A 26,360-nucleotide genomic window follows, 5' to 3' on the forward strand; every position below is an offset into this window, starting at 1 on the left:
GGTTTTGGGATATGTCCCCTTTCAGGTGTGTTTCCCTCATGTCCACATGGATGCCAGCAGGGCCCTTTTGGATTGTTTTGAGCCTGCTGCCCTTCACAAGCCCTCTGCAAGGGGAGCTGCCTTCTCCCACCTGCCTATGGGTCCCCAGCATGGTGCAGGTTGTGGTTCCCATGTAGGATGTGCAAGTGCCACTGCAGCAGCTGCCTGCAGCTGAGCTTGGCACTGGCTCTCGGGGAAGGGCCTGGAACTTCAGTTTTGTTACTGACTTCTGCAGGTGAAGAAACATGTGGCATCATGGTTAGACATTTGTGGAATTAATTTTCCACAGTTCTTACGCTACTGAGCGTCAAATATTTTAACCTTTGAAACTGTCACATAATTCTGAGCATCATTTAATTAGCACCTCTTTATTTCTTCTGGCGTTTCTGTGGCTTTTAAATATTTTATCTGTATATTTTTCTGCCTTTGTCACTTTCTTTCCCCCCTCCAAAGACCCTTCTGAATCTAAGTGTCTTGTTTGAAGCCAAGCTGAAAAACAAACAAACAAAAAAGTGAGTTTCACCGACTTCCTTATTACTGGAAGTTGGGGTGCGGGTTGAGCGGGGGTGGCAGGGTAGGGATGCAGCCACGGGAACTTGCTTCCCAGTGTAACAACCCGCACGAGAACAGACGTAGCGGGTGCTTGGAGAGGGGGCTGGCCAGAAGGATACTAAGAGAGGAGAGCACGCCCGGGAAGCTGACTGCCGAGAGCTCCCGGGAGAACAGAGCCGGGCCGGCTCCTGGGACGGGGGCGCGCCTCGCCCGCCGGCCCCGCCCCTGGCCCCGCCCTGCCCCGCGCGCTCCCGCGCGCTCCAGGGATGCGCCTCGTCCTTCCTGGCGGGAAGTGACGGAGCCGCTCCGAGGGGAAGTGACGCGCGTGGCGTGCGGGCCCGGAGCGGTGTGGGGGGGGCTCGGACAAGATGGCCGGATCCACAGGTCTGTGAGGGGGGGCTCGGTGGGCCCGGGAGAGCGGCTGGCGCTGGGGAGGCGCCCCCGCAAGGGCCCGGGGCGGGTCTCCTTTCTCCGGGATGGGGGGGAGAGCTGCCTCCGGCGGGAGAGACCCGGGTGGGGAGGAGCTGGCTTCTGACAGGGGGAAAGGGAAGCTGCAGGGGCGCCGGGACAGGTTATCACAGAATCCCAGGTTCACTTAGGTTGGAAGAGACCTCTGAGATCATCGAGTCCGACCTGTGACCGAACACCACCTTGGTCAATTAGACCACAGCACCGAGTGCCACGTCCAGTCTTTCCTGAAGTACCTCCAGGGACAGTGACTCCACCACCGCCTCCCTGGGCAGCCCCTTCCAATGTCTAATGTGAAGAAATTCCTCCTGATTCACTTTTGCCACGGGCCCGATCCCTTCTGTCCGTGGAATAGCGACATCCTTGGTAGAGCCCGGCCTGGGGGTGCTTGGGAAACAGAGCTCCGAGTACCGGGGGAGAGAAGAATTTGGCTGCCAGGAGGCAGCAGTGGATGGATAGGTGCTGGTGTACGTGAGGAATGGAGGAGATGTTGTTAGTCTGGTAAAAATACTGCAGGAAAGACAGATTTGTACTGAAGATTTGTCCCAGTATACCACTGGGTGAACAAAGATGTGGTATAGTAGTTTCTAAAATAAAGGGTTGTCTGTGTCCTCTTTCTATTTAGGAGAGAAGGGATTTGGCCTGTGTTGTGTTTTGGGACAGAGGTACTTCACGTTGGTGGTGACTGTAGCATAGTGGGAAGGAGTGGAACTCTCTTCCCTGTGGCATCCATTGGGGCCAACGGGTCTCTCATAGGCAAAATAAGGGCAATGAGCTGCCAGTCATCCCAGGAAGCCCATCTCAGTAACCAGCACACTATGTGTGGAGCATTGTTGTGGCAGAATGTTGTGGAAAGTGGTGGCAAAGAAAGGGACAAGAATATTGCTTCAAGTGCTAAATGTAGAAGCAAAATTAGACTGTCTCAGTTTCATTTCATGAGAGGCTTGAAATACAAAAAGACCTTTCCCTCTGTGCTAAAACCTGAAATCTTCAGAGGCTTGTTTCCTCTTCTCTCATCCCTGAGTCTTCATGAGTGGGATTGATGGACGTCAGGGTGGGGGAATGAATTGGCTTCAGTGGCTAGTCTAGGGTGAATGTTGGCCACTAACTTATTTCTGCTGCCAATCCACTGGATCACTGGGGGATTGGGACTACAACAAAACATATAAAACGTCTGTATATTTAAACTGGTGTTGGTACCTTGCTGTTGAGTCTGTGAGAACTTGGCAGGTTTTGGGGGGCTTTTTTTTTTTTTTTTTTTTTTTTTTTTTTTAGGAAGGAGAATCATCTCCAGTTGGTAATATGTTTGGGGATATGGGATTCCCAGAGTGGAATTTGATAAAGTTGCAGCAAACTGGGTTGTGGTGTAGCTTTTGCAACTATGTGGAAGAGCAGTACAAAAGATAGCTATTGCCTATGATAAACTGAGCTAGAATGGATATATTTAGAAAATCCAAGTATTTGCTCATCTGGGAATTACTGCATTTTATTTAGTTAGGGTTCTTTTTTACTTTTTTCCCCTGTTGTCTAAATTAAAAATGGTTTTATTATAGACCATCACTGAAAGACTTCAGCTTATGTCTAGGCTCTCACTGGAGATTTCCTGTAACATACTAGGAAGCAAAGTTAGTTTAGGTTGTGTATTGAGTACTGGCATTTGGCATTCGATCATATTTTATAGTGTAGAATATCAGTTACTAAAAAATTTTGTAGTGAAAAATGCTCTTTTCTTCCTACTTCAGCCGTATAAGAATAAATATTTTTGACTGAATTTTGATGGTTTCACTGCCATAATTGTTGTTTGCAGTCTTACATGAGTTATTTTAAAATCTCTTATATACAGTTACTCAGGGGTGTTGGTTTTGACTCAGAAATACAGCCACACTTAAGTTCATAAAAAGCGGGAGATGTAGAAAACTCTTAACACTGTGTGACTGCTCCAAACAACATAAAGGGCCAGTACTGCATGTACGCCTTGTTGAAGAAATTAAATTAAACTAATTTGTTGTAATAAAATGCAGCAAGCAGGCTGAATCATCCACAAAACTGCTGGGAAAATTAGTCAGGGTTGCTAAAACAACATACTCTTGTGGAGAAAATACTGCAACTTTTTATTGGTACACACATGGTGTGGGGGGTGGGGGGTGTTTGTTTTGTCCTTTCCACATAGTATGCAAAAATTCAGACTTCACCCAGAGCTGCTCTTGCCAGGAAGCTATGTTATAATCCTTTGTGGAGGAGGGAAGGGAATGATTTGCTGTAGACTTAACTTTGTTACCAATTTATGATTTAAATCTACCTAGCTCTGTGATTTTAATTTGCTCTTGCTATGAAGTTCAACTTCATCATTATTTATTTCAGAGGAAAAAAAAAAATTGATTGTATGAAGTCCAGGAATGAAATTCTAGCCCTGAGGATGTCAACAGCAAAACTTCTACAAAGATAGCTCTCTTATCCCAGAAATTCCTTTCCTGGGCTTGCTAATTTTTCAAGCAATCATGTAACAAATGATGTGCATTTAACAGCAGAGAATTTAGTTTGAAAATAGCTGTTCTTTAATGTGTACCAGAGAAATTGTATATGTCAGTGTTACATTGCTCTTTAATAAGTATCTTACCTGCTTTCTAAAATCACCTGCAATGAGTAGATTTTAAATGTAGGTACTGCATGTGCTAGAAATGGATATATGTAAGCTGCAGTTTGATCTGATATTACAACTCCTTCTGCCTGAAGCTTGATCTAGGTTATTTGTGTGGGTAGTTCTGGATGTCTGGGGTTAAACAAGTAACATTTTTAAAGAGGAGAGAAGCTCTATGTAATATATAATAATCTAGTTTCACATTGCTTACCTGGAGATTAATTCTGTTAATCTGTTGAAAATACGTAGTAGAAGATGTAAATAAACACAGTTTTAAGTTAAAATAAATAATTCACTAAGGCATACCATTTAAACATCTCTTGTGTATCTCGAGAAAAAGAAGCTGATAAAAATAACATTATATGGAGTTAATTTAGGAGTTAATGTCTGCATTTTTATAAGTTGGGTTTCACTTAATATTACCTTACATAGAAGGTTATACATATCTATATCTCTCTCTCTATATATATATATATATGTATAAAATGTGAATGTTCCCTAAAGGTAATGATAGTGTCACTAAGTGGTTAGAATTTATGTGTGAAAATAAGAGAATTAAGGTAGCAGTGTGAAATATGGTGCTGTAACTATGGGCTGCTAATGCTTTTGCCTCCTTCCTCTTTAACTGAGAGATTCATTATCTTGGGGGAGGGTGGATAAGGCTGGGTTAATTGAAAATTCCCCTTGGTTTGCTGAAACTGAGTGCTTGGGGAAGAAAAAATTGACTGACCTACAGTCAAAGTTATATGAGATTCCTGATTTACATCTAGTATGTAGTCTTAAGCAACCTTTTTTGAAAGTGTGTTTGAAGGTATGAGGGTAGATCCCTGTGAAATATTTTTTCTATAAAATTCATACTTTTATTTTCCAATTGTTCTACTCTATAAGGATGAAATGGCTTCACTGTGTAACCTAAGTTGCCCATGCAAAAATGTCCTTCCCTTTGATTTTACAGATGATTGATTCTGTGAGTAGAAATGGCACAATGTACCTCAGTGACTTATTTTCGTAACTTTGTTTTTTGCTTCTATTTGCAAACATTTGGTGGTTGTCGAAGCAGTTCTAAGCATGCATGACTACAGCATAAGGAGGCTGGTATTAAAAGTGAAGGGCTGGAAGTGTATGCTGAGTATGTTCTAGACTCACTGAACTGAGAAGCAAGGACTGAGTGTGCCATTCCTAACGGTTGGGGCTTTTGTTGTTGTTGGTTTTGGTTTATTTTGCTTTGAAAGCTGGGGTTTTTTTCTTCCTCTCTTAAAATCCTCAATTGCAAGAGATTCTATAATGTGAGATATTCTGCAATACTTTCTCTTAAATGCCTTGAAACTCTTTCCTTCTTCATTCCAAATCAAGCTGATGTCTGTCTGTTCTGTGCTTAGTAGGGTAAAGATTTATATCCTGTGTGGGAGATAGCTGTGTTAAAAGCCATTCCAAGGAGTAACAAGGGGAGTAACAATATGCATAAGTGGGATGTAGAAGCAATGATTTAAAGACCATTTTTCCATGCAGGAGATGTGGTATACTTTAAACTTTGTGTCTAGAAAACTGCACAGGTATGCTTCTCTTTTCCTCTGACCTGTTCAGTGTTCATTTCCTTCCTCTCTTTTCTCCTTGTCAAGGAAATAGTTGTCTGTTTTCTGTCCACTGTGTTTTACCTTGAAGGATGTACTAAATGGGGGGAAGTCCCTCCCATTTTCTCTTTTATGCCTCTATCACATTGTTCATTTATCCAGGACTGGTCCAAGAAGTCAGTTTAAGAGCTTTTTAGGATTTTACAGTCCTCGGTTTGTTCTGTGGGTTTACAGTGTTAGCTCTGTAAGCACAGACTTCTTAAAGCTGCAAGTAATCAAAACGAGGTAAAACACTGTGTTCCATGAGGCAGCAGGTACTCTGTATGGAGCAGTTTCCCATCCTGACCTATACACAAGGAATTGCAACTGTGATTTTTCTGCCTGCTTAAAAACATCTTGACAAACCACAGATAATTTCAGCTGGATTGAGAAAAGTTTAGATTACAAATTACTTTTAAACTATGTATAGATCATCAGTTCTTTCCAACTTTGGGGCATATATAAGAAAGATACTCTGTTTCTTCTCGGATCTTTGCCTGTATAATTTTCCTGGTTTTGTTCCTGTTTTTTTTGTAACTGCCTTTAAATACAAACCTACTTATGTCTTTCTGCCACAATAGCTGTGTAAGAGTGTTCTCAAAGCAAGGCAACTTACCCCTGCAATAGAAAAGTGGCCTACTTTGTAATCTTCTGTTTGTTTAAGAGCTTGTTTGAAATTCAGGGATGTTATCAGACATAGTACTGAAGCCCATTATCTAAACTATTCTGTACAATCCTGGAAAATTTTTGCCTGGCTAAAGGTACAACACAGAGTTTCAGGAAGATACACCTTTCAGCAGTCGGAGGCAGATGGTCCGTACTATAAACCTAAGCATGTATGAGAAGGCTTTTCATGTAAGAATTAGATTTCCAAGTTTTATGAGTAGTTGGTGGAATTGAATTACCTATATATTTGTTAGTATTTGTGTTTTGCCTTATGGAAGATTTTTCCAGAGGCAATGTTAAATACAGGCTGTGAAACTGTTCAGCTTCTTTTCGTTAAGACCTTTCCTCTCTCTTGTCCCTACTCTTTTTATCTGCTGTTGTCTCTTGTATTATCTTTTATTATTATCTGCACTATTCACTCTTTTTATCTACACTGTAGCTCATGTTTCATCTTGACTGAAACCGAATGTAAAGTACTACATCAGCTTCAGCTACTCCTGTTAGGTTTTGTTGCCTTGTTGTCTCAGTTATCCTGTGGGAACATCGGCACAGACCATGGAAAGACAAGAAAGTGCTGTGGGGAAAGCATTCAAAGTAGCCTTGATTTAAGTATTTGGAAGGGTTTTGCTATATGCTGTCCTCCACAAAGAATGTTGTTCTTTGTATTTGTCATTTGGAATATGCTAACGAGATATAATTCAAACAATATTTTGAATTGAATCAGTGCAGAAACTTATGACTGTGAAGCTGTCAGACTCATTCTGAATAACATGAGCTTCTGGTTTACAGCCTTTTCAAAAATGTGTGATGAAAGTCTGTGACTCTAAGCCATTTCTGGTTAGCATTTTGGAAGGAGTGGAATCTTCAACATTTAGGACTTAAGAGCTCTACAATCTTTCAGAATGGTAAGGTGCTTCAGCTAGATTTTAAAAATAGTCAGAAGAATTATAGATTCAGTATGCTCTTTTCAGTATGCTCTAGACGTATTTAACAACATAAAGAAAAAAAATCACTTCCCTCCATTGTATTTGTGACTATTCACAAGCTGGATAGTTAAATGTGTTTGCAATTTGCTTAATTAAATCAAAACATTTTGCGCATTACATATAAAAGGATTGTCCTTTATTCAGTATATTTGCAGTAAAATGTTTTATTCATATCCAGTTTTATTCGTATAACTTAGAACTTTTCCAGAGAAGGATCTGTACATTTTCTTTCTTCTCACTGAAATGGCATGTGTAATCAGCTAAATATTAAATAATCTGAACTTTTGAGTACCACAGCATGTAGAAAATAGCAGGCTGAAGTATGACCCACAAAAATAATGTAGAAAAATAATTTAATGGCGGTTCTTTTTATGAAATATGTGGTGATTATTGCATTTGCTGATTATATCCATAAGTGTATGCTTACGGGTATAACTGAAAGAATAACATTATTTGTTTTACATAGATAAAGGATCTTTATGTTTTGGACTGTGGATAGGTGCTGAGTCATGTTGGCAAGGACCTTCATGCAAATGTTAGAACAACTGTTTGCTAATCAATGACTTGTAACCCTTTTAAGACAGCTTTACAGCTTTGCTAGGCTAAATCCTTGATGCTACTCATGTTATCTGGGTCACACTTGTATTCTTAACTTGTAAAGCAGACCCTGGGAAAGCTGTTTCGTGATGAGATATTTGGCTCTGCTAGGTTCCTGTAGTCTCCTGCTCCTCCTGTCCCTTTTTCTGGAAAAAAAAATAGTTTCTATGTCATTGTAATTTAAAAGGTAACTTAAAAAGTATGTGGTTCAAATAATATTTTCTTTCTGCCAACACAAAGCCAGGCTTAAAATGAAACTTTGAAACTTTCAAAAGTGAGCTGTTTTAACTTTCATTAATTTTTTTCTGCTGTTATTTAGCTTTGTGCTTTTAGTAATGGGGTAATTTGTACTAAACAAGTTTGGGGGTTAGTTTTTAACTTCTGAGGGTAGAAACCAGAAAGATTTCTTTGTCTGGTAAAATCTTGATTCCTTAGACTTAAGGAATTAATCACAGTTAATATTGCTGGTGGTTTTTGAAGTGACAGATATCTTTCCTATCTTTCCTAACTCCTGTTTGCTGGCTGCCAGCCTTACATTGTTTTGTACAAAACTGAAATAGCAATTCTCAATTTGCTAAGCATTACAACGTGTCACTTTTCATTATCTGTCATTTCATACCCTAAAACATATGGGAAGGTGGTTGAATTATTAAATATCTCATGTGTCAGTAGTTGCCTATAAAGAGTTAAGTTTTAAACCTGTAGTGAACTTGTGCATTTCCACCCTTCACAGAAACAGCCCGGATGTCAATTGATGAGTTATTTAGTGACTTAACTGTTTAGTACCTGTATGGTTTTTTTTTGTAGTGGGAGGCCACCGCTGTTCATGCTGTGTCTGAGTTAGCAGTGGTCTTATTTATAGCAAAAAAAAAAAAAATGCCCTCCGATATTATATAGACTGATCAAGAAATGCCACTAATATTGGTGCAAATCTGTAAAATTACTTTTAAGTAATTTACACCAGTTTTCTTTTGGGATTGCAGTCCAGTTTAGTGGGTTTTGTACTATAGTATTTTGTTGTTGTGGTAACTTTTTTTAGAAGTTTGTTTGGATGAGGTATTTTAATTACTTAAAACACTTGTTGGAATTCCTGAAGGTTGGGGTTTTTTTCCTTTATTTTTTTTCTCTTTGTTTTTGCTAAGAGCTTGCATATGCCTTCTCTATTATGTAGTCTTAACTACATTTGTGGTGAAACAAGCTTCTTCATTAGTGTGCTATTTATGAGCACCTTTAGTCATTCCATGACAGCAGCAATACTTAAGATGATCCTGTTTGCATGGAAGTGTAAAGACAGGGCATTTTTGCTGCATCCTTGCTAACAAAGCTGAGTTCAGCTGGAGTTACTCTCAGGTCTGGACTATATTCTGTATGTGCACAATGTTCAATCTTGACTATTCTGTGCTTCTCACTGATGTGCATATGATTACTCTTGTTCTTATTTACTCTTGTACCTTGTGCAACTTAAGGATGTGTAGAGGGTATTGTTCCATAAAGAATTGGGAATGGAGAGGGCATTTGGGAGTTGGGCTGTAGGAGTTGTGGAATGGAGGTTTTCAAGTGAAGCTTCATTTGAGGGTTCAAGGAGGGTTCAAGGAGGGTTTGTTTACAATGAACCTTGGTAAGGAGAGGTGGTGGAGAATGGGAAAAACTTGATGGAATTTTTGAGAGATATTTGCTCCTCCATAGGTGCTGGCTAGAGGTTGGAGCAGCTCTGATGAATCAGGTAGTTAATGGCAGCTGGACCTCCATCTGCTGCTCCCCTGAAAAAGGTGAAAGGAATGGCAGTGGGGAGCAGAGAAAGGGGACAGAGGAGTGGCTGTGAGCATGGTTAGAAAAAAATAAAAACTAAACAAATATGATGTGGTTCATGGGGGAATACTGACCATCACAGGAAGAGTCACGTGCACAGGGCTGCCTTCAGTAAATAATCCAATGTAACAGAATTGGTAGAAGTTAAAGTTATTAGAAGGAGTAAACTCACTTCCTTCTGATTACTGAGGAGGCAAGATAAAAGAAGGGAAGATTTAGGTGATGCCTTGGTAAGGTAGCTATTTGTTTTGCTAGTAATTTCTCACACTTTAAAACACAATTAATGAAACCTCAAATTGTACAGACTTTTCCCTAGGAAGTTTTGTATTTGGAGTGTACAGTCTGCTGGAGAACTCAAGTTTGAGGTCTCATCATTCCTAGTGTGAAACTATCAGCAACTGAAATATACTGAATAAATTGATGTTTCCTTTGCAGTTTTGATATGCTGAGATCTCTTACTCCAGCACCAAGATTTGTGGTTTGAACCATTTTAATGTGTTTGTAAATCAGGTGTGTCTGCCAATCCAGCTACTAATGGGTATCTGTCTAGAAATTAATTTCTTCCCATCCCACTGAAACTAAAGCTAACACTGAAAATGTCATTCTGTGTAGAATTTATAATTTTCAATTATTATCACTAGTAGATAGTTGATAGTGTCTTGATGTTATGAGTATGCATGTGTAATAGAAAGCCAGGTGAAAACCTGCTTCTATAAATCTATGTTGTCTTAATTTTTTTTTTTTTTTAGTGTTAGTGCCCTGCCCGAAAGAAAGAAAGAAAGAAAGAAAGAAAGAAAGAAATACCTCTATACGTGTCCTGCCCTTTTCCCCTCCACCAAAACTTGAATGCTGAGTTGCAGTAAACGACTGAGACTTCTGCTGTATTAGGAGTTTCTCATTAGCTGCCTTCTAATATGAGCCATATTTAGAATGTTTATGGCTGTGGCTGTACTCAGATATAAATGAAATTCATATGAAAGTTATTTTCATGCAGCCTAACTTAAGTTCTGGACTGTGCCTATTAAGATACTAGCAAATGTAGGATTTCTCTTCGGTGAAATAAATAGAAATTTTCACCAATATAATTCTGAAAACAAATACTACTTTACTTAGCTTTAACCAAAAATTAGGTTTTAAGATAAAGGGTTATAGCTTTCACCCTGCTGTGGCTCTTTATTGGCTCATGCTGAGAAATGTTCCTCAGCAAGTCACATATTTTTATATGAAAATAACAAAACCCAAAACCTGATGAAATGCATACTTCAGTGTGGTGCCTAGAATTGTGCCTCTTCCTTGCAGTCTTACAACCTGTGTGCTTTCAGCATACTTAATTTCAAATATTATAGAAGGAAAAGAGGTTTACCAGTTACAGGGCTCCTACATAGTATTTTATATAAATATATGCAAATGCATATGTGTGTGTATATATATATATATATATATATATATATATGTATTTTTTTTTATTCCTGCAAAGAAGTGCAATAACCCATTGAGTTCTTAACACTTCATACCTGTTCAGTATTGTAGCAAAACTGGCTCGAAATACAGGCATTGAGCACAGTGAATAAATGGCCATTTGCTCTATAGTATTCATTGGTGTACATCTGCTTGCTTGAGCTGTAGAGTCTTACCTTCTACTCATCTCTTATTAATTCTTCAAGGTAGTTGTCTTGTTTCTTTCTTTTGGGATGAAAAATTTTGGGATGATGGATTTCTTTCTACATGGAAATGAATTTTTATCTGATTTTCTTCTTGAACTTCTATTCCTAGAAAATTTCCACAGGTAAGTATAGTTAGATCTGCAAAATCATTAGGACTATCCTGAAGTGGTATTGCTCACAGCTCTGTGAGGTGCAGACTTGATTAGTATCTTATTCCTCACCCTGATCAATGTGCATGGGCTGCCTAATGGCTGCTAAATACCTTGGTTTCACCATTTAAGTTAACACAGTATAGGACTTTACCAGTTTAAACTCAGAACTGTTAATGCAGAATATTCTGTTGCTCCAGTTCTGTTGCTTTGGGACATACTTGCTGGAGGAAGGTAGAGAAAAATAGCATAGAGTAAATGCAACTATTTATGAATATAGCTGATCTAAATAATTATGAATTTGAATTTTACTGAAATATATTGAAACTTTCCTGGAAAGCAGTTGGAAATGTCAATTTATCTTGAATAAGAATCATGTTTTCTTGGTATTGGAAACAGTGATTTACTGTGTGTGTGTGTAGTTACATACTTGATTTTAAAACAAGAGCTACAAGAATAACAAAGTCCATTATTGAATTGCTGCATTCCACTACTAATGCCAGCAGTTGAGATCTGTTGTAGACAAAACTGTCATGTCCAGCTTAGTTGTTGTAGTAACTAGGCAAGTCACTGGAAATATTTCAGGGTTTTGGAGCCTGGTTACTGTGATCAACCTCAGATAGCTGCATTATCATTACAGTACATCTGGTAATACTTCCTGATAGTGAGTTCCTGATAGTAAGGCTTTTCTTTGTGTGTATTTTCAGAATATTTACTAGGCTAAAGAGTATGTGATGTCAGCAGGCTAACTGGCAAACAAGAATGCACATGAAGTTTACAAAAAAACCAGCTTTTTTCAGAGGAATATCTTCTGCAGACAGAATAGAATACGTTAGCATTTCACATGCCCTGACCCTCTTTCCTCTCTCTCTCTCCTTAATTTGTTTGTTTGTTTGCTTTGTTTTTAATGTATTGGCCATTTCAAGGACGATTTAAGGCTTTGGTTGTTTTATGTTCTTTTTGTGGGTGTGTGGACTGTTGTTAGTACAATGTTTCAGTTTTTTCTTCATTTTGTCCCGAGCAAGATGCATTGTTCAGAGACTGAAAGGAACAAGTTGTTTTCTCTGTGTTTCTTTTTGTATCTTTTTTCTTCCTCTCCCTGCCCCAGGAGAAATTGTATTATCGCTTGAAATTTACAAGACTGAGTTCCTTCCCCCACTTTCCCTGTCCTTAGGAAATCTTTACTTTGCTGCAAGCCTGACGCTGATAAATGGGGTTTGAGAGGTTTTTCTCTTTGTTACCAAGCTGAGCATACGTTTGAATTTCTGTTTTGCTGGAAGTCAGTGGGCAAGAGCTAACTCATATATTCCAAATTGTTCATACCACAGTCTCTGTGACATAGCTATCTCAATCAGGAAGAATAGCATCCCTGACAGTATCTGACTGTGTTAACATAGGAGTTTTTGATTTAACTTGTTACTGTATGCATATTAGGATTTGTTAATAGAGCTGTCTTTTGGAGTGTTGGTAGTATGGGATGTGCTGATTTAACTATGGTAAAATGGTCCTGGTATTGATGTAATTTTCAGGAGTGATTGAAGTCAAGAACTGAGGGAGATTTTAAGAGAAACCGAATATTGGTATGGATATTGTTATGAACAGTTATGCAAAAAAGCATAGTTTTGGGCCTAACAGAAAACTTCACACTTTAGGTTCTGAGGCAATCTGTTAAAAATTTGGGTTATGGTTCGCTTTTGTAACCTGCAGGGACAAGAGCAGGTTACAAGGTTATTCCACTCTTGCCTGTTACACAGCAAAGAATCATTTGATGTGAGAGAAGCTTGGGCTGCCAACTCTAATTGCAGGAGTGTGTCCATGTGAATTGTTTAAAAATGCAATTTTAATGTATCCAGTGAGTTCAGTCAAATCTGACCTAATTGCACATAAGTGCGATTGTGTGTTCTGGCTTAATGCTGCTGATTAAAGCACTGTATCACTGGGTGATTTGACATTAGCAACTGGAACTCAGTCTAACAAGAGCAGGTCCCTCCAGGCAATTCTCATTTGTTACTCTAGTGGAAGTTGTTGGTGCTACTAATGGACACAGAAGTTTCCTTTTTATATTCTTTCCTTTTTTTTGTTTTTCAGGTTATGCAGATTTTGGATAAAAGCATAGCTATAACTTTTTTCCTGACTCGTTCTTTGTGGTAGTGTATTTTTTATTTCTATTTAACTTGGTGATTTAGAATGTAATGTGTGAAGTAGCTCCATACATATGAAAGTAGACACTCATGCTTAAATTGTGAGCTTTATTTACTGAGTTTTCTTTCATTCTCTTCTTGTTCCAGGGTATTAAATTCACCGATAATTTCACGGGTTTCTGTAGTCCAGTTTAATGATTAAATTTTTAAATTAAAAATTCTTGGTATATGTAGGCATGAGTGATGTTTTGTTTGTTTGTTTGTTTAAGTGAAATATATTTAGTTCATCTGTTTGTGAGAATTTGGTAAAAGTTGTTCGACAGTTACTGTGACAGTTTTTGGGCAGGGGTGTTAGAAGGGTATTTGTCAGTAAAATCCACAGTGAGGTGATCTTTGCAGATAAAGTGAAGAGAGATTGGGTGGGGATTGTTGCTTCTGATCTTTGTCATCTTAATCTGGATGAACACATCCATGTTTGCACATGCAGAGCCTTAGTCCATCCTTGCAAAAAGCTGTGCTGGATGCAGTGTTGTATTGAGCTGTAAATCACAACCCGATGAGGGGAATTTACCATGCTATACCTCTGCCAGTGTTAAAATCGACAGTTTTAATCCCCTTCACTTGGAAGTTCGAGGTTTTGGCTGAGGAGTGGCTGTTACAGAGAGTAAAACCAACCTGTCTATGCCTGTCTGAAGCTGCTTAGTGGTTGCATCAGCAAGTGGCGTTGGGGAGAGCATCTGAGCTCTGGTTGTCAGCCGAAGAATGAAGAACGGTGCTGCTTTCTGTGATTTCATACTGCTAACAAGCTGCACTTTAGAACAGAAAGATGTTGTTTCATTGTCCAAATTCTTTAAATTAAATAGCGATTCTTACTCAAATTCATTCAGGAATATTTCAGAGTTTTTAGCAAGTACTTGATGAATTGCACTGAGTTAGAGGTAAAACTGCACTTTATATATGCACTATTAACATGCAGTTTAGAGTGTGCCTTCTGAAATAGAGAGAGGAATTTTTTTACTTTCTGTTTATACTAGGAGCAAGCTTAATTTCCGGAAAATTCTTAACTGGACTTCTAGACAGAAGTTCCTGTTTTTTACTGGGAAGATGGCACAATCTTGTACATGTGTTCTGTTCTTCAAACTGGGTAAATTTATTTTCTGTAAGGTTTATAGCATGATCTAAGCAAGCATGTAAAGTGCAATAGTGAGCACAATGGCAGGAGTGAATGCTCAAGACAGTATTCCAGTAAGTTTTTCTAAGTTTCTAAGTCTGTAATTATAAATTATAGTAGGGGGTTGTTTTTTTGTTGGGTTGTTTGTTTTTTTGTCTTTTGTTTGTTTGTTTTTAAAATCCACTGTGTTAATTTTTAAGGTATTCTCTGTCACTTGCCAGAAATCTAGTAATAATAGTTTTCTATTAAAATATTCAGTAATTACTTCAATTGAAGTTAGTAATATTGATGATAAAACATTAATCATATATGCCAGGGACGTAGAAGCAGTTTAGTGAGTTTTGGGGAGGAGAGTTCTGTTGTTATTGACAGGGGTTTGTGTTGTGTATGTGTGTTGGTTTTTTTTGTTGGGGTTATTGCATGCTTATTTTTTTCTTTTTAACAGAAGTTTTTTTTACTCTTATTTTGAACTTCAGAACAGTGTTTTGCTACTTAGTTCTAGCAGTGATAAGAATGTTAGTGTGGGGAGCCTGGCACTTGCTCTCAAATGTTTTTGTCTCTTTTCAGAACAGATCTAAATTATTGTTTCCCAAGTCCTTCACTGCTCCCCTTGGGCAGTTATGGGAACCAGTGAACACAGATAGTATGATGGAAAAAATGTGATGAACACAGGTCAGTTCATCATAAGGGGTTATTATTTTCTAGTGTCATCTCCTACAGTTCAGTGTGTTGGGTACAATTTTATGATACAGCTGAGTCAGTGCAGTGGCTTTTTGTCACAAAAACTCCTTTATCCTCACACCCATGGTTTTGCAAAGGAAAGCACTGAGAGACACAGCAGTTAGCTCTGTCATTTGTTCTTTTTTCCTGAGTCAATTCAGTTGATTAACTGGTTGGATTTGATTTTTGCCTGAAGGAAAAACAGCTTTTTTGCTAAATTAGTGTGACAGTTTGGCTAATAGAGGAGCCTGGTTGGTGCAAGAGCAACAGAGTTCTGGAAGAAGACATGGAACATCAGGACAATGAGCAGTTGGGTGATCTCAGCCTTTAGCACGTAATCAGAAATAAATGTAAATCCGGTTTGGTACCATCTTTTATGTTCTTTTTAAAAGCTAAGCTGTGACTCAGAAGTTCTGCAGTCAGAGCAGGGGTTCTGAGAAAAGGTGGATTTAAGCTACTGGGGAAGCCTAAAGTGTGTGAATGCTGAAGTACATGGGGTTTGTGGGTGGAAGTTGTATTTTCTTTTTTGTTTGAGACTGCACATACCAATCAGAATCTATTCAGTCATGTGATGCAAAGTAGAAGTTCATCATTCTAGTTTGGCAGATTCAACTCTAGAACATGCATTAGTGTGGAGTAAAAACTTTGTGATCGAAGTGTGATTGTCAGTTCTCATCTCTAATTGGAATTAGATACATAAATGTACAGACAATGTTTATCACAAATCAGAATGGGATCAGGGGAATGGGAAAATGCATTTCAGTGAAGGTTTTTAAAAGGCTCTGTGTCAAAAAACTGAGATGTGATCTGCTTCTTGATCTACTCTGCTGGTGTGCTGGCTAGGCTGGTTTGTTAAGATGTGAGAAGACTGGCCAAAATACATAATTTTCTGCTCAGTTAGCAAGCTGGAGCAGCTCAGTGTGGGCTCAGATGAATGGTGATACCGAGAAGGGACAGAAGGTGAGGCCATACATGACTTAATTTCCTTCCACTACCCTGATACTATACCCATAATGCATTTCCCTGGGAATTTGGAGAACTTGGACACAATGGTTTCTGCAATTTTTAGAAGATTCTCCCTAGTTTTAGGAAAAAAACAAAAAAAAGTTTTAAATGCTGCTTAAGAGAAATTATAGTTCTGCAAGATAAGCTATTTGAAGAGTTGCTAAAAGGTATGTGTGTCTATACTGGTCTGTACATCTGCATCTATTATCTGAATAAATAATAATATAGTTTATTAAAACTCTTTGTTTCTTGAATAGACTGCTTGGAGTACAGACTAGGGTAATGTAAAACCTGAAATAACAGTGATATGCAAACCTGAATAACTGATATGCAAAACAGTTGTCTTTGACCTTCATCTTTTTCAAACTTGCTAATAACATCATGTGTATCCAGTCTTATTTTTAATTTTTTGGAGCACCTGGATTCTTATAGTACAGAAAAGGATCTCTAGTGAAAATAATGGGCAATACTGTAGTTATAAGAAGTTATAAGAAAAGATAAGTAACTATAAGCAGCTATAAGTAAGTGGAAGTTTATGGTATTATAATATTATTACTACATTATTGTGCATGTTTTATTTGAAAATAAAAGTATTCCATGACTGCATGCACAAGTGCTAATTAGCTTTCTTCCCTCAGTGCTGAAGTACTATTGTAGCTCTGTTGCTGTAAAGCAATTGAACATCCAGTTGTTTCATATCTCTCAGTATCTGACTTTTTTCATGAATTATAATAAAAATCCTATAATTATAGTTTGGCTAGTGACTATTAGTTGGTGCTCTCTAAAGGCAGTTAATCTTTGTGTTCTGTTATGAATATGTCTTTATCTCTCTTTAACAATTTAATCAATGCTTCTGTGCATATTTTTTTCCTCCTCAGGCAAATGTGACAGTATTAATCACTAGATTAAAACATACTTGATTTTCAGTTTGTTTTCATATATTAGTCTTTTGTTGTTGCTTTTTTTTTTAACAAGTGAAATAGAGTGAAAATATTTCAGTCTTAGAGCTGACGTTTATTAGTAATGTGTGTTGAATGTTACATTCTTTAATTACGTTTTGGAGTAAATTTGCCATATTTATTTTATGTGAATTCCGGTTGATTAGAATTTGACAGACAATTGATTTTGGAAAGTACTGGATCTAAACAGTATTGTGCTTGGGAAAGAGAATCTGAACTAAGCCATCGTCGACTGAAGAGAGCTCTCCTTTTCTTTTTTTATGGCTTGTATTGGTATTACTTGGTAGTAATTAACTTCCAGTGAAGCAGTTAATTGCTTCAAAGCAATTAGAGTGGTAAATAATTTGTGCAGACAATAATTGTTTGACTTGGAAAATATATTCAGTGGTTGACAGTGTGTAACATATAAATGCAACAAAGTTTTTTACCTTTTCCTTAATGTGAGCAGTATTAATTACGTTATTCCATTTTCTCTAGTTAAAGTACCTCGTAATTTTCGCTTGTTGGAAGAACTTGAAGAAGGGCAGAAGGGAGTAGGTGATGGTACAGTAAGCTGGGGCCTTGAAGATGATGAAGACATGACACTCACCAGATGGACAGGAATGATTATTGGGCCACCAAGGGTAAGTGTGATGAAATAAAACGTTTTTATTACGTTTTTAGGCAATACAAAGGGCAAAAGAAAGTTAGTGTTCTACAGTGTAAAATAATTAGTTAAAATTCAATGTATGAAATTGAAGAACTAGTGTATAATCCTCACTTTCTGGCATGTAAGTGTTTTGGGCTAGTGTCCCCTTTTTCTGCAGCTGTCTGTAAAAGCCAGTTGTGATTTGAGACCTATTTTACTGAGTTATGAGTATATTAATTCTGTATTTCCACTTTTACTGAACATAAGTGTGCACTGATAGTACAATAAACAGGTAACTGTCTCCCCCCATTTTGTCAAATGTGCCTGGTAATTTCAATTTTGTAGTAAACTGGGAATATAGTTTTAACTTCCACAAGTTTAATCAAATAGCATTTGAGTATAACAGTGTTGGAATTTCAGTTGAATCATACTTAAAGACTAGCAGCTCTTAATTACCTCTAATACTTCTGACCTTTGAAGTGCTGTAGAATGTAATTTACACTGATAAAACTTTCAAGAGAAGTAATCACCTCTTGTGTGTATCAGCCACATCAGATATGAGTGGAGACATCTTTATTTGACTTACTGCACACTTTCTCATAGGTTACAATATGATGCAAATGATCAGTGTGTAACCAAGACCTTTAAATGACCTTTAATATCTAAGTAGCCCTAAGTTAGCCCATCCTTCACTGCTAGAAGGAGAACTGTCTTGTATGTCCCTTGGTGCTGCAGGGTTTATGGAATGAACTGTCCAAGACAGAGATTAGCTTCAGTGAAAATAATGTCTTCCAAAGTAGCAGAGTTCCAGAGATAGATTCAGTGTCATTCAGGTTTCTTTTGGAAGTCTATTGCCAGTAGCACTAGGGTGCTTTGAACACCTGAATGACTTTGCTCAGTTCCTAAGATTTGGGTGCATTTGGGAGAGGGCAGATTTAAAATATGATCATAATGACTGTATGCTTTGGATATTAGCTTCTGTGGAATCAGTGTCTGAGTACATTTTGAATAAAGTTTGTACTCTAATGTGTTGGGATAAAAACTTGAAAATTTGACCTAGAACTGCCTGTGACTGCTTTATTGTTCAAACTAAGGTAGACTACTATGCATCTTTGAAAAGAGATTATGATGTGTATAAAACTAGACTTATGTACTGTAACTATACTACTGTTACGTAAGGTCCCATGTGTTTTAAAAAAATAATAAAGGTACTCAACCTGGCTTGGGATACACTTTTAGTCCTGGTCCATCTGTAGTTCTGTGATTTTATTTTCTTTATGAAGAAGAGTGTATGCAAATGATAAATCTTGTGCCATTTCAGGGACATGCAGCCTTGCAGATAGGAATGACTTGCAATATGTAGTGACTGTAGAAAGTGGAAGCCACCAACTCCCAAACCAGTGACAGCACCTTGAGAGGAATTGCATATCTAGTTTCAGGGTCTGTAGAAGATGAGGGTTTTTTTTTAATTAGCCAAGTGAGGCAAAACATGGAGAAAGTTGCTAATATTGCCCATGAAGTTTTTCTCACATGTAGCTTCTCTACAGCTGTGCAAAAAAAATGCTTATCGGGTTTTTTTTCTTGCTTAATTTGAAAGGTGACCCAACAGCAGGAGAGGAGGGTAAGATTTATTTTGGATTAATGGAAACATTTTTCTGGCTTTTAGAAAATGGGATTTTAGTTTTTTTGGGAAGCTGGCCAGGATGTCTGGCTTGCAGTAAAACAATGACTTGATAAATTGAGCAAAACTGAGAAGCCACCTGGATAGGAATAAGGCAATGAGTGCCATTCTTGGGATTTTCCAGAGTTGTGAGCAGTTATATACATTTTGGCCTATTTTCACTGTAACTGACAGCATCCCTCTCTGGGGAAGCAAATTGTTTTAGCTGAATGAATAATGAGAATTTTAGTTACTGTGTTTTTGTGCTGTGGTACCAACTATATTAGCTGTAGCAGGACAAGATGACTTTTATCTGGCCTTTAGCATTTAATCATTATAAGAACCAGAATGTTAAGGGTTGGAAGGGACCTTAAAGATTGTCTTGTCCCAACACCCCCTGCCATGGGTAGGGACACCTCCCACTAGACCAGATTACTCAAGACCTCATCTAATCTAGTCTTGAACACTGCCAGGGTTGAAGCATCCACAACCTCCCTGGGCAACCTTGTCCAGTGCCTAATTGCACTCAGAGTAATGGGAAAGAATAATAGAAAATCTTTTGTTTTGCATTGTTTCTTTCTGACCCGCTTGCTGTTCAGTCTCTGTGCTTGCTCAAAAATTATGGTACACAGTGCTTCAGGGTGCTGTTAATTAGGGTTCTTCAGTAGTCCTGTTTTCAATTTGCATTTTAATTAATCACAGACTAGACTGTTGTTTGATAACTTGGGTATGTGGTTGATACTTCTACTTGGAAAGTGACAGCTGACTGATGCAGAGCAGGTTAAAGATGCTACTTCTGAGAAGTTGAGAGGCATGTTACTGCTTTTTTATTCATGTTGGCTGTGTTGTGCCAATGTAAAAGTAGGTGTAGAAATGGAGTTCATCTTCCTTCTGGAACACAGAGGCATGTGCATCGGTGACCAGCAAAGCACTGATCCTTGGCATGGCCTATCTGGCAAGATTAAAAAAAAAAATAGAACCACATCTAATTCTAATGTGGCTTTCTCAGAGTATACTTGCACTTAGAATTATCTGTTCCATGGTCACTTTGGAATGACATCTGCAAAACAGCAGTTGCTTTACTGTCCAAGCTCATAAATCCTCCAGTAAACCAAGTAATTCTCAGCTGCAGAAATTTCAGGTATTTTCTGTAGTGCTAACTACTTCCAGAATATGTTTCTTTTGCAGGTTATATTTTAATTTTGTTTTTTGTTGTATCTTAACTGTTGAGTTATTGGCATCTGTGTCTTTCTGCATTTCCAATTTTTTTACAGTGTTAGGTATTTCATTATAGGGGAAGGTGGAAATTTTCCTAAAGCTAATTGATTTCTCTTAGTTCTGTACTGTGGCTCTGTTGTTTTGAGGATGCAGGTGGATAGAAAGGATGAGAGAAAATGTGAATTAAAACCAGAATTGTAGTAAAACTTGTGTATGGTGTAGTGAATAAGTGGTATAATTTTTGCATAATCATGAAGTAATCAATATAACCAAAACAGTGGAAATCAGTCAGTAATCCACAACCTTCAGTTGGTACACAATATTAACAAATTTATATTTATTTAATATTTCTTAATTGTTATTCCTCTTGCCTTTGCTCTGTTTTTAAAAAATTTCTTAATATTTACCTTTCAGTAAAATGCATTAGTCTGTCTTTTTGCTTTCTAGACAAACTATGAAAACAGAATATACAGTCTGAAAGTAGAGTGTGGACCTAAATACCCAGAAGCACCTCCTACAGTTAGATTTGTAACTAAAATTAATATGAATGGAATAAATAATTCCAATGGAATGGTAAGTTGAAATGGTAAGATCAACCATGTTGTTCATTTATACTAAAAAATATTTCTGTGAAAATCAGGTGAGGAATGTGCATGTTGGACAGAGCTTTTGTATTTAATTTTTATAATATAAACACAGATTTAAATGTAATTTTGGTGGCCGACTGCTTCAAATCTTTGTGTCTTTCTGTGGCTTACCAATGAGATGAACATCATTTATAATATTGAGACAGTTGTTTCTTTTAAATGAAGATGAAGGTTTTAGTTTTGTACAGGAAAACAGTAAGTGTTTAAGCTGTGTGTAGGTATTTCCCTCATAATACTCTTATAAAAGGGGATTAGTTTCATATTGTAGCAGGAATATTATAACCTCTATCTGATGTTTCCACTATTAAAAATTGAGGTTATTCCTGATGAGACTCACTCTGGATGTATTAACTCACGTATGATGAACTGGTGTATTTATACTCTTGTTTCCTTTATTCTGGATTTATTCAAATCCAAGGTGATTCTGAACTTCGGTCTTAAGACCTTTTCTTAAAGCTGGTAATCACTTGCATTTTAAAGATCAATTTGCAGTAAGTTGCTTTTCACTGATCCTGCAGTTAGGGTGAGATGAGTTCACAAACAATTAGCTGTTGCAGCAGCTCAAGCAAGTTTGTTACTCTGTTCCTCACCAGGAATTTAAATAACTGATCAAGCAAGGAGCCCCCTTGCTCAGAGAGGAGGTGTGAGCTGGCTTGCATTTACAGTGGTGTATACACTGCTGATATACAGTGGTGTAAATCAGCAGGAAGTACAATCACATTTGTGTATACACTTGTCTTTAGCAAATGCAGAGTAATTGGGTTAAGGTAATAACCTAAAAGTGCCTTAGCGTCTTTGGATTTTAAATAATTTGTGAGATTTACAAGGAAGATGGACTTGCATCAGCAAGGTGCATTAGCATCTTTGGATTTTAAATAATTTGTAAGATATAAAAGAAGGATGGACTTGCATTTCTGTAATTAACAGTACTGAACTGTGAGCTCAAGTGTCTCAATGACTGCAGAAGAGGTTCTCAGGGGGTCTTTTGAGCTGTTGTAGGTTGTAGAGTAGTGTTCTGGTCATCCAAAGCTAGTGCACTAATGCGTCAGAAATAATCTAAAATTACTCTGAAAATGCTTTTATGTAGCTAACAATCTTACTCTACCTGAAGATCCTGTTAAAATTGCTATCTGCAAATTGACTCACACCCTTAATCACAACTGTGGCTTGTTGTCTAAGGGTGTGTGTTTATGGAGTTGTGAGAAGCAAAAGCTGCTTGTTCTGTGTTTGGAAGATGATTTTCATACCTTTTCCTGGTACCATAGGAACATGTATTACTGTGATTCAGTGAAGAAGTATGCTGTTATGGCTTCAACTCTACATACCTCAAGGTATAGGTGTTGGTTTTCAGAAGCAGGACCTTAGACTAGCAGAGCCTGAAGGCTCATGTTTACTGAAGGCAGTAAGTTTGAGCTTTTGTTTGGAAAAGTCTATGCTCGCTCAGCTTGCTGAGGAACAGGGTGACTACTGTGACAGGAAATCTGCCTGGTCATTTTAGAAGCACTGTTCAAATTGAGTCATTGCTACAGGAAAAATTGATTTTAGTAAGTTAATAACCTTACATCAAACTATCATTAATTTTTCCCCATAAAGGATTTGCTATGCAAATGCATAACTTCTTTTTTTAATGGACTTAAATATGAATGAATAATATTTTTAATGAAAACGATTTTCATAATTGATGAATTTAAAACGCATGATGTAATTTTTAATGTGCCCATTGTCCCTGTGTCTTGTATTTTATCTTACTTTGTGGTCATTAGAGAAACCGTGAAATAAACAATGGGGGCATGTTCAGCATCCTGGAGCAGTTAATATTGCTGCTTCCTGATAGTTCCTTCGTGTTTCATCCAAGCTGTTCTCCCAGTTTCTGGTCATCTTTTATTTAATAGATCATAACTGGTTTACTGCATTCTTTGAATTAAAGGCAGGGTTTCATCTACAGACTGTCTCTACTATCCATTCTTCTGCAGGCACCCTGGGTTTTGACATGTGGCCAGCTTTTGGTCACATTGCTTATAGATATGAGGAGGAAGTTGTGACTTGCCAAAAAGAGACCTGAGACAAACAGCAGCTGAAATTGTTTTATTTTAGCAGATTATACTCAGAACACTTGCAATGCTGTTAAGGTAGGCTTGTGTGCCAGTTAACATCTGTGAAAAAGTAGGGCCCACACTGGAAGTTTTAGAGGGTGATAATTTCTGTTGAGTTAGAGTGTGAGTGCTGCAGGGGAAAGATGGGTAAGTGCAGTTGCTAGGGATCTAAGGAAACTATTCTCAAGCTGCCCTGTGGGCAGTGATTCTCAACTTTCTTGACTTAAAAATGTCTTTACACTTTGAATGAAAAGAGTATGGGTGTAATGAATTTATCAATACTGACAGGTACAACTTTATTGACTTTTTGTTTGATTATTCTGAGAGAGGAGTTCGTAAGTAACTTTTCTGCCAGCAGTATATCTTCAGCAATCACTGTTTGATAAATTTAGTGTGGGAAAGGAGAGAACTAGTTCAGGAATACTTTTATCTCAAAAGACTTAGGTGCTCTGAGGCACCCTGTTAAATTGTCTTTCTTTTCTTATCTTCAAGTTAGTTTTTTGTGGGTTTTTTCTTTTTAATCTACCTATGGAGCTGCTGTATTTGTATACAGAATTAGATTACTAAGGTCAGAAAAACTAGTCCAAGTACTTGTGTAGAGCTGGACAAAATGCTTTTATGTGCTAATGGCATCACTGTTGTAAAACTGTAGATTATCATTCCTAATGCTGCAGGGTCTTTTCTCTTGGAGACTTATGTATCCCGTATTGATAAAACACAGGTTGCATTCTAATGTGCTGTTTGTTTTCCCATTTCCTTTTGAGGTTGTCTGATTTTTGCATCAGATACGCATTTTGATAGTGCTCCTCAGCAGTCTGTCTTCCAGGATTTGTAATCACTTCTGTTCATTTAGATACCATTTACAGCTAGAAATACTTGTTTCCTTTTAAATCACTTGGGACTCTCAGCTGTAAATCTGTAAGCTGTCTAGTTACTTCTTTTAGTATGTTTGCCATAGACATTTGCTATCTGTTGAAGTTACTTGGAACATTATAAACACTAAATACTTTGCATTATTGTGTAAAACAATTTTTTTAAAATTTTCAACTGTTTAGAAAAAAATAATGCATTTTATTTTATTGTTCAAGGTTCCACAGTTGTGTACACCCCCCCCCCACAAAAAAAAAATAGACTAAATAAAATAGTATTCAGATTGTAGTTTGCAGTTTTATTAGCTTTTGTGTGACCTTGAAATGTCTCCCTCTGTGTTCCAGGGTGTACATTTGAATATTACCTAATGCTTTTATGTGATTTGAACATAGTTTGTGTCACTCTCTTAAATGTCTTTAAATGTCGTATCATTGTTCTTCATAAAGTGAGTTTATTGTGCACTAACTTGGAAATCAATTCTGCAAGACAGAAAACAAAACCTGAGCCAAAGTCTTTGCTGCTGCAAGATGTTATGAAAGAAGTAGGTGACTTGCAGAAAAGAGACTTGAGATAAACAAGCAACAAAAATGTCATGTTGCAGCAGTCTTCAGTCAGAAAACATTCATAGCAATTTTAAAGCAGAGTTTGCAGTCTATGAGTTCTTTTTGTTGCAAATTCCCAGCAAAAAATAAAACCAGGAGGTGCTTAATCTTAAGTGATCAGCTCTCATGTTCCAGTCTTTGTAGAACTGCATTATTTGAACAGCAGTGGGGACTGGCTGCTGTGTGCTGTAATTGAGGCAAACATCCCATCCAGACCTGAATGAGCTGACAAAGGCAAAATTGAGGAGAAAGAAGATGGTGTGAAAGCAGAATTTCCAGACTGAGGATAGATGTTCATTTTTGTAGTCTCAGAGCAACTTCTTTCCAGCCATTTTGCCTGCTATCTACCACATTAACCCAAATGTCCCTTTAGAAAGGTAGAAATAGTACAGGAATGACTATGATGATTTCACCAGTGCTAGCTTTCCAAACCTTTCTGTATTAGCTCATATTTTAAACTGGCATGATGTTGCTGCATAATAGAGCTTTTCTTTTGATGCTGTTTTTCTTTTTTATCAAATGTTTGCAATAATAAGTAAGTAATCTGACTGCCATTAGTACTGTAGCTTGATGATACACTGTTGTTGGCAACTCTATTGACTTTAAGAGGTTCCCAACTCTGAGCAAACATTGTGTGAAAAGAAATGCTTGTAAGTTCTGAGCTGTAAATAAGGCCTAGGAATCCTGCTTAGGGACTTCTTTCCAAGGTGGTGTTTTAAACTGGGTGGGTTCTGTCAATTTAGAAAATATTTCCCTGTACATGGTTTACCTGAGCTGATAGGCAGTAGCAGTGTTAAAGGAACTAGAGAGGGAACAGAAGTTTCTTGAGATAGTATTGCTGCCCAGGCCAGCATGTTGTTAAACCTTGGCCTCAGTTTCCTCCTACAAAAAGGTTTAGTCTATCTTGTGTTCTGAAAATAGCTTCTGAAAAGCCTCACTTCAAATCATCTAGAAATCAAACATCTGTGTTAACATTCTTATTTCTGATTCCAGGGTTTTTTTTTCTTTCAGCTTGCTCTAATTAAGATGGGATAAGAAACTTCTTGATGTTTTATGCTGCCTAAATCATAGAACAGTGCTTTCTATCACTCTTGTAGCTGTGAGGGCTGCATCTCTACCAAAGGAATCCAGTAGGATGCAATAATAGCCCTATTCCTGCCCCAGGGCCTGCTTTGCAGTTGCACAGCTGTAGGCCCCTCTGTGTTAAGTTCCTCCATGCAGGGGCTGCTGCCAAAACAATTCCCAGGATGACTTTCAGTTGCTGACTTTCCTATGGACGCCTCCTCGTTATAATATAATTGTGTAAATTGTCCCACAGGTTTTATAAACGCATAGGAGAAGTCCCATGTCCTTTCCTTTCAGTTCATATTCCAGTTGGTAAGTGATGCACAGTAATCTTCACGGCTCCCTAAGATGACTTACTGTGAGAAGGATGCAAAGAACTGAGAAATGCCCAAGCATTACAAAT

The 26,360-nt window shown here is 37.8% G+C and overlaps 1 protein-coding gene across 7 annotated transcripts in view; it reads left to right on the plus strand.

The window, feature by feature from the left end:
- The window catches only part of UBE2V2 (ubiquitin conjugating enzyme E2 V2), a 36,491-nt gene that overhangs the window by 8,674 nt on the left and 1,457 nt on the right, over positions 1 to 26,360 (plus strand). For 6 of the 7 annotated variants that reach the window (XM_062488834.1, XM_062488870.1, XM_062488853.1 and 3 more), the window contains 2 exons: positions 17,652 to 17,797; positions 21,128 to 21,253. In XM_062488834.1, the coding sequence (XP_062344818.1) occupies positions 17,652 to 17,797; positions 21,128 to 21,253 (272 nt within the window). Of the gene's footprint in view, positions 1 to 931; positions 976 to 17,651; positions 17,798 to 21,127; positions 21,254 to 26,360 lie in introns of those variants that run through there. The other variant, XM_062488824.1, reaches the window with a different exon arrangement.

The sequence above is a fragment of the Cinclus cinclus genome, chromosome 1, assembly GCF_963662255.1.
Source record: "Cinclus cinclus chromosome 1, bCinCin1.1, whole genome shotgun sequence".
NCBI classification, from domain to species: domain Eukaryota; kingdom Metazoa; phylum Chordata; class Aves; order Passeriformes; family Cinclidae; genus Cinclus; species Cinclus cinclus.